This window comes from Cebus imitator, unplaced genomic scaffold (assembly GCF_001604975.1).
Source record: "Cebus imitator isolate Cc_AM_T3 unplaced genomic scaffold, Cebus_imitator-1.0 Scaffold6, whole genome shotgun sequence".
Taxonomy (NCBI): Eukaryota; Metazoa; Chordata; class Mammalia; order Primates; family Cebidae; genus Cebus; species Cebus imitator.
Genome location: NW_016107321.1, coordinates 11,766,509 through 11,782,011, shown reverse-complemented (window position 1 = coordinate 11,782,011; position 15,503 = coordinate 11,766,509). Strand labels below are relative to the sequence as shown.

The 15,503-nt window shown below is 36.5% G+C and overlaps 1 protein-coding gene across 1 annotated transcript in view; it reads right to left on the bottom strand.

The window, feature by feature from the left end:
* The window catches only part of RGS17 (regulator of G protein signaling 17), a 118,751-nt gene that overhangs the window by 5,331 nt on the left and 97,917 nt on the right, over positions 1 to 15,503 (bottom strand). Inside the window, exons 3-4 of the mRNA XM_017538952.2 lie at positions 10,234 to 10,323; positions 7,850 to 8,084 (exon numbers count right to left, since the gene is read on the bottom strand). Coding sequence (XP_017394441.1) covers positions 7,850 to 8,084; positions 10,234 to 10,323 — 325 coding nt within the window. The remainder of the gene's footprint in view (positions 1 to 7,849; positions 8,085 to 10,233; positions 10,324 to 15,503) is intronic.

Here is a 15,503-nt window from a genome sequence, read left to right as displayed (position 1 = left end):
TTATGCCAGAGGGAAATGTTGACACTGAAGTTTAAACTGATTTATCTTATTCTGAAACATCATGTTATGGTAAGGTAAATTCTTAAACACGCTCCTCTGTTTTTAGAAATGGTGCTTCCTTTCAAACTTGAGAGAACTTTTGGTTTCAATGGAGCAGGAAACCTTACATTAGTGATTAAGAAAAGAGGGTCATTTACTTCTTAAATAATAGTATCATTAAATGTAGTGTAAAAGTTTCTTCTCAGTGGATAGAATCATATTATCTGAAGACAGATAAAATAACAAACTATTAAATGTCTTATGTCCTCTGTTTAATTTTTAATTTTTTGCAAGCTAAAAATAGTAGTGAAATATTGTAAAGTCATACAGTTCAAGATTTAGTAATCTTTAACAAAGATGCATGTTATTTCTATTTAAAGAATAAAATATTTACCTTAATATCAGGTTGTTTGTCTGAAAAAGCTGTCGATCAGTCAAAAGAAGTGTAGCGAGGTCAAATAATAAGGATAAACCCCATTGGTATAACAATCTATTGTTTCATCTTGTGGTATCTTTGTGCTTCAGAATGTGGATCATCTATAATACAAGGTATTGGTGGTGGATCCCAGTTGGGCCTGGGCGACAGTCACCCTAGGATTCAGATGTGTCTGGATGGCTTATAAAGCCATCTTATCTGGGCTCCATTGCATGAGGGACTGAGGCATTTCCTGTATAGAACTCATCCTAAGGGAAAAGAAAGTTGAGTAGGACAAGACAATAGCTATTCTCGGGCAATGCAAGTCTCCTCTAACTCAGGCTACATAGACTCATACCTAGGTGGTATAAAGAGAAGAGCACATTACAGTAATAACAGAATTCATAGCACTATAGCACAGTAGCACCACTATTGTGAGACAGGACACAAGACAGCATGATGGGTTTGGCAGCATTTAACCGGCATAGCAGTGCTGAAAAGTCCGGCAATGTTGAGACATAGCAACTGAAGTTATAAAAAGACACGTGACTTAGCAATAGGTCTGGGTGAAGTTGGAAGCATTCATTCCCACAGGGAGTAGGAGACAGGGAAGAAGAAAAGCAAGGGACTTGCAAGCAAAAAGTAATGAGAACGAAGTGTTCAACAAGGGTATGGAGGAAAAGCGAGGAGAATGAAGATAGAGAAATTCTGTTAGCGTGGCTTGGGAAAATCTGGGCTAAACCGAGTCATATACCCTAGTTAATCTTACTCGATTTCCTATTCATTGAAGAGGATACGAAGGTTGTTTAGCATTGCTGAAAGGGAGTAGACCAACTTTGCCCCACCTTTTTATTTTAGTCATCGAGGTGGAAGGGAAAATTTGATCCTACGGACATTTTTGGCATAATGATACAAAAAATAATGAATTTTCACTGAAAGTCTTTTTCACCGTACAGAATCCTCCTTTATGTTGTTTAATTCCCTGAACAATGTTTTTCATGTATCACATCCAAGTGTTTTCTCCATTTCCCCCATCTTATTTTTAGTGTTAGTGAAGTTTCTTTATTTAGAATTTCTTTCCAAGTAAAATTCGGAATAATTTTTTCCCTTTATAAGTCCATATCAAATTTTACCAATTATAACATCTGCCACTGGAAATTTTCTTTTCTGCTTTTAATTTGAACTAAATTTGGTATTCCTATGTTAAATTTTATAAATCTAAAGAATGTATGATTCTCATCAATTTTAATAAATTTTTACTTTGTATACATTTAGTCACATATTATTTTGTGCTGTTATTTCTACTGAAAATAATTAACACATTGCAAATAGACCAATTGTTTGAATTTATCTCTTAGGACAAAGATTATTGGTAGGGTAAACTGTAATGTCACATTCTTGGTGGTGTCCAGATGATAGGAAAGTAGATCCTGCTGGTCTAGGGCAGGGTTCAGGCCTGTGGTTAAGGTTGCTATTTCTCATCATGTGTGAAGTTCTATGGTTGGGGATCTATGGTAACTTCACGAAGAAAATATTAGGCAATGGAAGAACTAATCATCACGTTGTAGTTGGAAGAGCACCTTATTTGGAATCAGAAGATCTTGGGCTTGCATTCTATCTCTACCAGATATATTTCTAATGTCCTCAAACATTAATTTTACCTCTTTAAGAGTTAGTTTCTGGGCAGATCACAAGGTCAGGAGATCGAGGCCATTTTGACCAACATGGTGAAACCCTGTCTCTACTAAAAATACAAAAGTTAGCTGGTGTGGTGGCACATGCCTGTAATCCCAGATACTCAGGAGGCTGAGGCAGGAAAATTGCTTGAACCAGGGAGTTGGAGGTTGCAGTGAGTCGAGATCGCGCCACTGCACTCCAGCCTGGGCAACAAGAGCAAGACTGTCTCAAAAAAAGAAAACAAATTTAGTTTCTTTTGCTGTAAAGTGGTAGCAACTGTTGTGGCTGAAAGATTGTTGTGAGAGTAAGATTGTAATAATATATGCAAGACCACTGTGCCAATAATGAGGCCAATGTAAAGTAATTAATAATAATTGATCATAATTATGACATCAACTTGAACAAACCCAATGTGTTTGGCTTTTGCACCAACTTGAATTTTACCTTCTGGGAGTGACCTTACCTGACTACCTGTATTCCATCTAATTCAATATCCACCCTAACACAATTTTCAGTTACTTGTTTCAACAAGGTTTGTCTTCCTAAAATGTAAACTCCATTAAGGGATTAATTTGTGTCTCTTGTTTATCATCATATCCCCAACATCTAGCCCAGTGCTTGGCTCATAGGAAATAGTCAATTAATATTTTTTCAATGATAATATGCATGTGTAAAGAAATACATTTAGGAAAATACAGTGAAGTGAGTTCTGTTTAGAAAAACTGTCTTAAATCTTTGAATGTGCTAAATTCACATACTTTCACTTGAAGATACATCTACATGCACACACAGAATCTGCATGTCTATCACATAAGCATTATTTTTTAGATAATTCTGGTGTTTAAATAGGTCTATTACTTTTTTCTCTCAGATAGTAACTGGGAATTTAAAAAAATCAGAAAAAGCAAACTTCTACTACTATTAAAATTACCATTCTCCAGAGCTTGAACATCATAGATTTGGTGGGTTTTTAAGCTTTCTCCACGCCTTCATTCATAACCCTAGGACGTGGAGATTCCAGAGCACTGAAGTGCGTTTCTAAGTGGCCCACAGATGTAAGTGACAGATCCAGTTTATAGTCCTGGTAGTGACAATGTCATCACTAGGCAGATTTCTACATCACTGGACCATAGTTTTCTTCAATTCAGATAAATGTCTTATATTTGTTGAAGGATTTATAATTATTTCTTCAGTAGCTCAGTGCAGTTTACAGTTGATAACCTTTAAATATATTTTTTATTCAGGTTCTTTATTTTGCTAGGTTTGTCTTTTGATATAGTTTGGATGTTTGTTCCCAACCTAACTGCATGTTGTAATGTAATCCCCAGTGTTGGAGATGGGGTCTGTTGGGAATGACTGGTTCATAAAGGCAGATTTCTCATGAATGGTTTAGCACCATCTTCTCGGTGTTGTCCTTGTGATAGTGAGTGAACTCTTGTGAGATCTGGTTATTTAAAGGTGAGTGGGACCTCCCCGCCCCTTGCTCCTGCTTTAGATATGTGACGTGCTTGCTCCCGCTTCATCTTCTGCCATGATTATAAGCTTCCTTAGTCCTCCCAAGAAGCTGAGCTAATGCCAGCACCATGCTTCCTGTGAAGCCTGCAGAACTGTGAGCCAATTCAACCTCTTTTCTTTATAAATCACCCAGTTTCAGGTATTTCTTTATAGCAATGCAAGATTGGCCTAACACATCTTTTCAATAATAAATATAAGCTGCCACCAAAATCTGCTACGTGTAGCAAGTCTATATTAGGCTTCAAGGCCTCTTTATTGTCTTCATTTGTTTTCCCCTTGAAGAGATCATTTCTTAAAAGTTTACTTTTTAAACAAAGGGTATTTCTTGTTTAAATGTCTAGATTTTCTTTTTAAATTTGGCCTTTTCCTTCATAAAATGTACACTATTCCATGAACAGAAGTTATATCAACTCCTAATTGCAAATATTTTATAATGCTCAAATTATTACAAATGCATAAAACATGCTCTTAAAATAATGAAATGTAATTTTTTGCACATTGACTTCAATAGTTTCATTAAGGAAAAAAGTTATCTATACATAATTTTTTAAATGGTTTTTTCCTACATTTAACAAAAAAGAACACCACATTCAATCAAATTAAGGTAAAATAAAAGTCTAGTGAAGAAAAATGCCCTTCTGTTCAATAATAAAATCATGACAACTTTTAGTCATTACCATTTTATAATGATTCAAATGTTTGTGTTCTTTAAAAATATTCTGAATAAGTAGAAACTTATATAGAATTTTAGAGGTAGAAAGCCCAGATTGTTCAGCCCCAAAATGAGAAATAGGAACTCATATATTAACTGCTTTGAGTACTATGTTTAAATAGATTCTGAGGTTCACTGTGGGGACAGTAGTAAGGAGGACCATGATGGATAAGCTATGCCATTAGGTGGAGAGGATGAAGTAGTAGCACAAATACTCTGAATAAGAAGAAACATATATAGAATTTCAGAGGGAGAAAGGCCAGAATGGCCTGACACATCTTTTCAGTAGCTTTATAGCCTTACAGTTGCCATTATGCATTTGGTTTGTTAGTTTCTGTGCTTATTTGTATTGTTATTTTTGTAAACAAATGAACTCAATGTTAAGACTCAGAGAAGTGAAGTGATTTATTACAGGCCACACAACTGGGTTGTGGCAAAGGCAGGCTTAAAATCCCGTGCACCTGAATAGTAGTCCAGTGCTCTAACTCCTCTATAATCAGGTCTCTCTTGATCTGACATGTGCTGTCTCCAATGTTAGAAAACAAAATTTGAAGAGTCATAACACAGTGTCATAAGTTAGTAATGTATTGTGGCTGATTAGAAATGGATGACTTTTGTATAGGAAGTTCAGTGAGGTATAACAGATAAAAGGGGCTCCGGAATAGCTGGAAAGTGCATGCCACACGGTGAGTGTATCAGTGAGTTCAGTCAATGAACATGATACGGTTTAAAACAAAGCTTTTTAACAATTATCTTTTGTAACTGAAAATATCTACTTTTGGTTATTTGTTTTTTCCGTTAAATAATAATCCAATTTAATTACTATGTTGATGCATAGAAATAAGCTGGCTAAACAATGGCACTTCAGTGGTCTATTAATTTAGATTCTCTATCAAGAGTTAATTACAATTCAGCAAAAGGGTAACAATTTGAATTTCACCTCTCTGTCTCTTCCTCTCTATGATATTTTGAGGATATTAAAGAACGAGCGATGGCCAAAATATGGGTATTAGGAAACATAAAGGAGAGAATAAATATGGTTACAAGACTAAATATTAGCATATGTAATTCTGAAAAGTTCATATTCTTGATCAGGAAATGAGATTTTAGTGACTATGGTGAAAGTTGTGTTCAAAATAAAGAAAGTAGATGAAAATGGCGGGGTGCAGTGGCTCACACCTGTAATCCGAACACTTTGGGAGGCCAAGGCAGGCAGGTCACTTGAGGTCAGGAGTTCGAGACCAGTCTGGCCAACATGTTGAAACCCTGTCACCACTAAAAATTTAAGAATTAACCAGGTGTGTTGGAAGTGCCTGTAATGCCAGCTTCTTGGAAGGCTGAGGCAGGAGAATTGCTTGAACCCAGGAGGTGGAGGTTGCAATGAACTGAGATGGCACCACTGCATTCCAGCCTGGGTGACACAGTGAGACTCCACCTCAAAAAAAAAAAAAAAAAATCAGATGGAAACAAATCTCCATTACTTTAGCAAAAAGAATGAAAACCCACTGGTTGATATTTAAATAATCACTATTGTAACTCTAAACATGGCTTAAAGAGAAAAAATTAAGTATTTTACATAATGCCATCAATCACTGACATCAGAAAATCAGGGGCTGTGTGGATAATAAGAAAATGTTTCACATAAAAAGCTAAACATTAAATAACAGAAACTGTAAACATAAGGGAATTACATGTACATAGTATTGAGACTATTTTTTCTCCTAACACTGAAAAAGAACGGAAGAGTCATCATTTTAAGATGATACAAATATAGCACAAAGGAATGGACTAAGTAATCTAGACAACTATCACTTTAAGATGTCACATCTTACATACTTTGGGGGCAGAAATAGGCTAATCTTCCCAAGGACTCTCATTTTGTATAATTATAGGCAAAAGCAGCACATAGTTGGGGACATTTGGATCATCTGGTTTATTTGCCATATGGAATAACTTTAAAATAATAAAAATTAGCATAAAATTATTATATTGATAAAATCTGAGTTGTTTAGATGCTAAAATTCAACTACATACTGAATAATGTAGTTTTAGGATGCAGAATTATGCTGGTGTTAGAAATACAGTGTGACATCAGTAACAAATGTGTTGAGGCTACACATTTGTTACTGATGTCACATTGTATTACATTTATTAAATTTTCTCCACCTGGTTTTGATGAATACATTTTTCACGTTCATGCAGGAAATAAAAAAGTAAATCAATCTTTTGTGCATCTAATTCTAGAAGCTTTCTCATTTTGTACAGACAGTAGTCCTCAGGCACTCTGGAATACCAGTGGCACTTTAACCTAACTAATAAAAAAATCTAAATAATTTAGGTACTACATATATTATTAGAAGTGAAATACTTTATGTAGCATTCCAAACTTAGAGATTAATAAAATAGACACTAATTCCTTTGACAGATCTCAAAGCAAGGAGTGTAAGGCCGCCTGGGACCACGCCAAGTATTAGAGGAGGCACATATGACTACAGCCCATAAATGTTCAGGTGTACTAGGGACGGGCAAGCCATTTAAATGCAAAGGTAAAAATCAGTCATTTGGGAGAAACAAAAAAGACAAAAAGAGGGTGGGATGGAAAAGAGAAGACATTCTAGGAACCTCTGTGTTCTCTAAGTGCTTTGAAGGCTTCTGGAGCTCCATCACTCAGGGCTCCAAGGGCCTGGTCACACTATTAACCACTCCTTCACCAAATGCGTTTAACTCTATTAACTGAAACATTTCTCAAGAACAAATTAAGTTTTAAAAAGTCAATGGAAAAGTGCTATTTGGTTTCTAGAAGTAATTGCTTATTGATTAGGTACATTCTGGCAATGGGTAAGAAGCTTGCACTTTCAATAAGAGAAAATCTAGAATAAAGTAAAATAATTTCCATTTCCCACCTAAGAATATTAGTGGTCATCAAGGCTCAGTTTTCATTTCTGTAAAAATTCAATCATAAACATCAACAAAACGTCAGATTTTTTTGGAGTCCCTATACTAGAGGTTTGACAACTAGTACGTATGTGGAAAACTTGTTAAAAGTGCAGATTTCTGGGCCCTATTTCCATAAATTCAGACTTAGAAGTCCTGGTTAGGCCTTAAGAATTTGTTTTTTAAACAAATGCTCCAGGTGATTCTCATTCACATGATCAAGGGGTTATGCTTTGGGAAAAACCACCCTAAAATAAATTCTCTCTTTCCATTTTCATTTGTCACAGCAAATTGTGTTTAAGCAGGCTCTTTAGTGTTAGTTCTGAAAAGCAAGTGGACTACCACACAAGTGAGCTAAACAGTCAAAGCGTAGAGGGGAACCCTAGCCTTCAAACATGTGTCCAGGGAGATTCTTCCAATGGCAGCTGAATTCTCTACCCAGTGAGTTCTTCTACCTGCTCACTCCACATCCCATTCCCTACCCAATCTGGACAGTCATCCCTTGAGGGTTAGCCTTGGTCCTAGAAAGCCCACCTCAATGTTTTTCAGATTTTTACCTCTTTTGGTGATAGTATAGAAATGTAATCTTCATATATCATTCTAGCCTTTTCTTCGATTACTTTTTTGTTCTGCTCTTTCTTTAAGTCTTCACAGGCAAGCCAGAAAAGTAGGTTCTCTTCACTGTATTCTGTTCGGAGGAACTCTCTGAAAAGGTTTCTTCCTGCTGGGGCCTTCATCATCTTGTCAAAATTTTGAGACCAGGACAAGACTTCCTCCGCAGTGGGGTTTTGGCTGCAAAGACAGAATGGGGCCTTGATCAAAGGGAACTTTGGTGAATGCTAGACCAGATAAGGAGAGAAGCAGACAGACATTCTTTATCAGGCCCCGCGTGGTGGCTTATGTCTGTAATCCCAGCACTATGGGAGGCAGAGGCAGGCGGATCCCAAGGTCAGGAAATCAAGATCATCCTGGCCAACGTGGTGAGACCCCATCTCTACTCAAAATACAAAAATTAGCTGGGCGTGGTGGCGTATGCCTGTACTCCCAGCTACTTGGGAGGCTGAGGCAGGAGAATCGCTTTAACCTGGGAGGCAGAGGTTGCAGTGAGTCAAGATCGCACCACTGCATTCCAGCCTGGCAACAGAGGGAGACTCCAGCTCAAAAAAAAAAAAAAAAAAAAAGATATTCTGTCAATTTTCTGCCATCTAGTGGTCAGTATTTTGTCACTTAGTCCAGCCTGATCTGGCAAGACCTGCTAGGACTAGGTCAGTTATTTCTGGGTTTTGACAAAAATTCATGCAGGCATAAGAGGCATGTAGGGAGCCAAGCATTCAAATAGCAACATAATATGCATGTAATCGTCATACATTCCTAATGAAGCTGGGAAATGTTCAACCTTTAACAATATGTTGCAAGTTGACAATAACAGTCTGTAAGTGACTTAGGACAAACTGAATGTTTTTCTTTGCCTCTAATCAGGATTTCAGTTTTCCAGCCATAAGATGGTTTTTTTTTTTTTTTTTTTTTCCCTCATCTCTGGTGGCCTTTTCATTTGTCACTTGGTTTAAAGTAACAATATGCTGTGTGCACTTGTCATATATTTTCCTAAACTTTAATAATTTTTCTGCTGGGCATGGTGGTTCATGCTTATAATCCCAATGCTTTGGAAGGCTGAGGTGGGAGGATCTCTTGAGGCCAGGAATTTGTGGCTAGCCAGGAAACACAGCAAGACTCTGTCTCTGGAAAAAAGTTTAAAAATTAGTTGGGTGTGGTGGTATGTGCCTGTAGTCCCAGCTACTTGGGAGTTGAGGCAGGAGAATCACTTGAGCCAGGACCTTGAGGTTACAGTGAGCTATGATCATGCCACTGCACTCCTGGCTAGGCAACAAAGTGAGATCCTGTCTCTAAAAAAAAAAAAAAAAGATTTTTTTTTAAATGAAAAATTATGTACAAATTGTTAGTCATGAATGGAGTTATCACAGTTGGAAGCAGAAGTCTTCTATAATGACATTGACATTGTGAATTTAAAACTATATACAGATTTTTTTAATGACTATGTGACTGCTAAAACCTCCAGTAATTAATCCACTTGCTTATACATTAAAGAAGTAGAAGAGAGAAGCTTGGAGAGTCTTATGGTTAAAATGATTCTGATCTTCCTTTCCTATTCAATGATCTATTTAATAGTTTTCCAACCTAAAAGCCATTTGGCCAAAGAAGTACAAATATATATATATATATATACATATATATATATATATATATATATATATATATATATATATATATATATATATAAAATATTATATATATAATATATATTTTACCTTTTTGACCAGGTGTTTCAAATAGATTGTTACTATTGCATAATGTATGCACTTCCTCATTCAATTAATTTTTTTTAATTTTAAAAAGCTTAACAATTACCATGAAACATCATTATTAAAACCTTCTCATAAAAAGCTGAAAAAGAAAGAACTTATAATTATATGACTGGTCTATTCGTATTTTGATTTTAGTCCATAGGTACCTCTCATTTGGGAGGAAACACCTGGGAGAATCTGCTCTGGTGGAAATGGAACCAGGAGTCGGCTGGGTGCCCTTCCTTACTGACTTGGATGTTCCATGTTTTAAATTTTCAGAAATGAGAAGTAATGAATTAGGGCAATTTTTTTTTTTGTACAGGACATGATAATCTTTATTTTTTTAAAGGGAAAAGTAAATTTAGACCATGTTTTAGCCAATAACTTCACATTGCTAATAGAAAAATTGCTGAAAAGCAACTGCAATGACAAAATAAGATCTTCTAGATGGAATTTGCATTCACTTCCCAAAATCATTTTAAAGAGTACCATGAAGCAAGAGGTAATACTTAGGCATGCAGTAGATGTAAATGGCATATAAATATAAGAAACAATAGCTATGTGGTTCTCACACTCACCATTCCTCTAGGACCTGGATACTCTCCATTTTTGCAGTGTGTATGGGTCTTCCCGCATTTTCCCCTCTTTCTTCATTCCTAACAGTGAGGCTGTAATGTAGCAGAACATTTAATTTTGTCAAGGAAAATTCATCAGTTGAAGAAAAGAATAAATGTTTCTGGAGAAACATTTCACAGGAGATCTTATATTCAACAATGTGAGAATATTTAAAGTATAAAAAGAGCAATGCCATTTTTAAATGATGGGTAAGTCCCTGTCAACTAACGGGAGGAGAATAATTTTTAAATAAAATTATGAAGTAAATCAAACTCTCAAAAGTGGATATTGTTAAATATTCTGACTTCATCCTTACATAATCTGAATTATTTAGTATTTCTGAGATACATGATTAATGCTTTAATATTTGAAATACATATAAATAATTACCTTACTCTTTAAACAAAAAGTCATTTTGATTTTTGGTTAATTCTATTCATAGTCTGTTTTCCATTATTTTTCCCCCATTGAGAGCTAAGATAAAATGTGTCAGAATCTAATACAGATTTTGTTAAATTTACATCATCTTTCCCTGCAGACCAAGCTATTGTTACCAATAATATAATTCCTTCAATTGCTAAAATCAAGCTGGATTTATACTTGACTTTGTTTTTGCCCATTCACCCTAGTAAATCAATCTCTGATGTCTTGAAAGGGACAGACCAGTAACTGAGCGTTTAGAGCATGTGAACATTGGTTGGGAGGGGTCTGTGTCTATGCGGCATAGGTTTGGGAATTCTACAGCATCATAGAGGACAGAGGATAATGCTGAAGGTTTTAGTAGCTCAGAACAAGAATAATTATAAAAATTGTCCAATTCAGATAAACGGTAGCTGAGCAGTGCTTTACAGTGGAACACCCAAAATTCTAGGCATAGACTAGACATAACAGGGAAGGTTATGGGAGATACTAGCAAGCAGGGTAGGGAGGGTAATTCCGTGGGTTGAGAAAATTTGAGCTCCCGAATTAGCTAACTGATCCCTCTGTCGAGAAGCCAAGGAGCTTCACAAGAGCTTGGCTGAGAGCACAAGAAGTTCAGATAACATCTCTTATTTGTTCCTGCTTTCACTGATTTACTCAAAATAAGAGGCAATGGAAACGATGACTTTCTAATGCCGTTATGTGATAGGCACCATTCTTTTACCATTAAGATTATTAACTCCATTTTACAGATAAGCAAAGTGAGGTGCAGACCTATCTGGGAGGTTGGCCCAAAACTGAGCACTACATAGGTGGTATAGTTGGAATTGGAAGCCTACTCTGCTCAGCAATCCTGTATTTCTGAGTGCCTATTATGAACCAGGGCTGCTGACAGGCACTGAGGTCACAGACCACTTACTATGTGTCACTAAACATGGTTGGCGTGGAAAAAAATTGTTCAGGAAGAGGTGCCCAACAAACAGTTATTCTCAATCTGGAAAGTCTGATAAGAGAAACCAAGACAATCTCCCTAATTCATTTTTTCATTCTTAAGTCCAAGCATGAGGATGGAGCAAAGGGAATAATTTCAGGAGGAGGAGCCTGACAAGTGGGTCAGTCTACAACAGAAAGTGAGGCTAGACAGGAAAACTGACCTGAGAGAGCAGAGTCACTGGAAAAAAGAAAACCCAATAGGAATTGAAAAGGATTCTCTAGTCAGGAAAAGGACACTCCATAGAAAACATAGGCTTTTATAGTGAAATCCATTGAATTTGCCTCTACCCATTTCTAGCGACAGGGGCAGGTTTATTGGTGTAGAACCGTGGAGGGAAAAGTAGTGTAGCCCAAAGGATTCTGGGGAACAGAAATTAGAGTGGATGGTCCCTCTGACCCGCTGCTCATTGACTAGACCCCTGCAGGAGGCAGCAGTCCCATAGTTAGAGATAACAAAGCCTTCAGTGTAGTGTACTTGTGGGGAGGAATTCAGAAAGAGCGCATCGTTTTTTAGGTATTTGCGTGTGAGTGCTGTGAATGTGTCTGTGGCTTGAGATAGCCTAGGAAACCTCAGTCCTGCGTGTCACTAAACAAATAGGTCAGATAAGTGTTTTAGAGGAGATTCACTAAGAGGTAAGAGTTCTTCTCTAGAATTCAATGTATTTCCAGTAATAATGGGAAAAGTGGATGGGGGGGTACACTACTGACAATATTCTGTAAAACTTCCTGTACATATAAAATGTACAATTTTTAAGTAAATTCTATTCAACTCTTTTTAAAATAGGAAATTGCAACTCATTCTGCCAAACTTCATTAAGCTTATACTTGTGTGTGCAAACACATATTAAGGCACTATAGCACAACTAGCAAAAGAGCTCTCATTGCCTGCTAAAATAATAAACTCATTGAGTTTGTTATTATTACATTTCCACACAGTGTCCCACAGAAGGCAGTAAATAAGATGCAGGCATACTTCATTTCATTAAACATCTTTGAGAAATTTGTTCTCCGTAGTGCCTTTGCTGTAGAGTGACAAATCTGGAGCCCACAGGCATGATTGACGAATTTCTGAACATGAATTCTGGCTCTTCTATCCGTTTCTGTGATATTTACAAACATCCCAAATGCTACCATATTAGAGCAATCATTATGAAATGTTGGTTGAGTTTACATTTTTCTTTTCTACAGATGGTAAAATATGAACACACATTTGGAATAAAACTACTTATAACATTTCGTAAATGCTTAACTATTCAGTTTGTGCAACTCTTGATCTAATATTGGACACAATCTTGCCCTGTAGAAAGAGAAATTGAACTTTGGCAACAGACAAGCTGTCCTTTTTATTAACTGCCCTTTACTACTGGTCTTAAAAAATGAATTTCAAGATTTCAGTTATCAGGAACTGCTAAAAATATCATTTTAAGTTAAAGAGAAATGGAGAAAATAGATAAGGGATTGATATTTAGCTGTTTGCCTGTCTTGATATTGACGAATGGCTGTCCTACTTGGTCCTGGTCCAAGTAGTACAGTTTTTTTTAAGGTAATAATTTACCGGAAATATTTGCTCTAGATCAGCTTACATATGTTATATGTGTTTGAGGAAAGCCCTAAAAGGAAAATACCGGATCAACAGTTTTGAGGGGTCCCACAGAGATACCTTTTTTTTTTAGCCCATATCCCTCCAAGAATAGACACTGACTTTCATGTATGCAACATTTAAAACTAACATTTCTACATTTTAAGCAATAAAAGCCACAAAGAGAACCACATGCATACACAATGTTCACTGTGGGAGTCTTGATCAAAGCTTAAATACTTTATGGAAGAAAAGTGCTGATATCCTAGGCTAAATATAGTAAAATAAGCATTTAAAATCCCATTAGAGATTTTTCTAGAATAGTGACTTTGAAAAGGGTGGAAAAACACTTGGTACATTTTAGAAATTAAGAAAATGTGCCCCCTCGCTCTGTAGGTGGATTGTTTGTTTATAGGGGAGTGTGGATGTTGGGGTGAGAAAAAACACTACTTGCTGCCAGAGTTTACCCACTGATCTGTCATCATAGATATGTGCAGGGTCTATTTTGGAAGATAGTCTTCTGTTGTAAGGAAAACAATTGGTTCTTAAGAAAAACTGTTAAAACGGTTGCAAAGAAGATGAAAACTTATCAGTAGCCATGGTAACTCTGGGATAGAGACTAGTCACGAAACCACATATATTTACAGAAAAATTAAACTGAAGAATCAATAAGATGCCTCAATTTAATACAGTGTGACATCAAGGCTCTAAGAGAGAACTACTGTCACTGGTGAAAGCAGTCTATTCAATATTGAAATATTCTCACATTGTGATATCAATCTTTTCTTTTCATTTAACAGCTTCTGCCTCAAAGTTCCTGGTGCTAAAATGAAATCAACATCCCTCAGGCTCTGAAAATGAATTGGTAGATTATTCTTTAAATATTTCATTTTCAGCGTTTTCAAGATATCACAGTAAATCCTACAGCTTTTTTTTTCAGGAATTAGCAATAATTTACAAATGTGTATGAAACACTGGTTCACTCAACGTTGCCTGGGTTGGACATACAAGATGAATAGGACAAAGGCTCTGCTACTGAAGAGCTCAGTCGGGTAAATAAACATCACATGGCATTGTGATAAGAACTCAAATACAGTTGTGCTTATGGGGTGTCTTAGACACCCTTGATGGTACCTGTGCTTTTGATTAAGGGAATTGGGAAAAGCTTCACAGAAGAAGTAATGATTAAATTGGGTTGAAAATGAGCAGTTGTTTGCCAGATGGAGACCTGGACAAAGGGGATCTCAATTAGAACGGGGATAAAATCGTGTAGGGACATGATATAAATGTAGAACACAATGAACACATCAGGTGTTGCAGAGCAGTACCAGGAGATTAAAATAGGCAGCAAAGTATGTGTTATCCAAGAAAATGATGAGGTGGACTCCAAATGTAAAGGCAGCAGGTCATGTTTTTTTTTTTTCTTACCCCACTATCCACACTTCCCTGTAAACAAACAGACAATCTACCCATATAACGAGGGGGTGGCACATTTGCCACCCCTTAATTTCTTTAAGGTTTGGAAAAATAAACCTCCTAGTACAAACCAGTGCATTGAGTCTGAATGCCCTCTATAAGGCATCATCCCACAAACCATCCTTTAGGATTGTTTAAGCTTTCCATGCTTTGTTTTCAGCATTCATAATGGGGATAATGGCAATGACCTACTTCACAAGGATGTAAAACAAAAAATAAAAAGCTGGTGACAAAAAGGCACATTATTACAAATGCCTAGTTGAATGGAAGGGCAAGTTGCATATTAAAATTTAATTCTAAGTTTACCAAAGAGCTTTTTATTTCCACCTGAATAAACAGAGACTTTCCCTTTGCCATTATTACAAAACACTTCCTTATACATTACCTTGTCACTTCCTCCTCACAACAGTGCTTGAAGGTTAGCAGGGGAGTTGTGATTAGTCATTCTTGTTTGATTTATCAGGAAACAGTCATTGGGGCTGACTTACACAATACCCACAACTCGAATTTATCAGAACTAGGATTGGAATTCACATCTTCTGACTTCCAGTCTCAGGCTCATTTTCACTCTGCAATGCCATTTCTCTTTACATAAAAGAGTTAATTGTGGTATTGCAATTGTTTACACAAATGATTTTTCTTTAAGGTTTGGAAAAATAAACTTCCTAGTACAAACCATTGCATTGAGTCTGAATGCCCTCTCTAAGGCATCATCCCATAGCTATCACTCAAAGGGGCTGCTGCCCAGAGGCCTGAGTTTGCAGT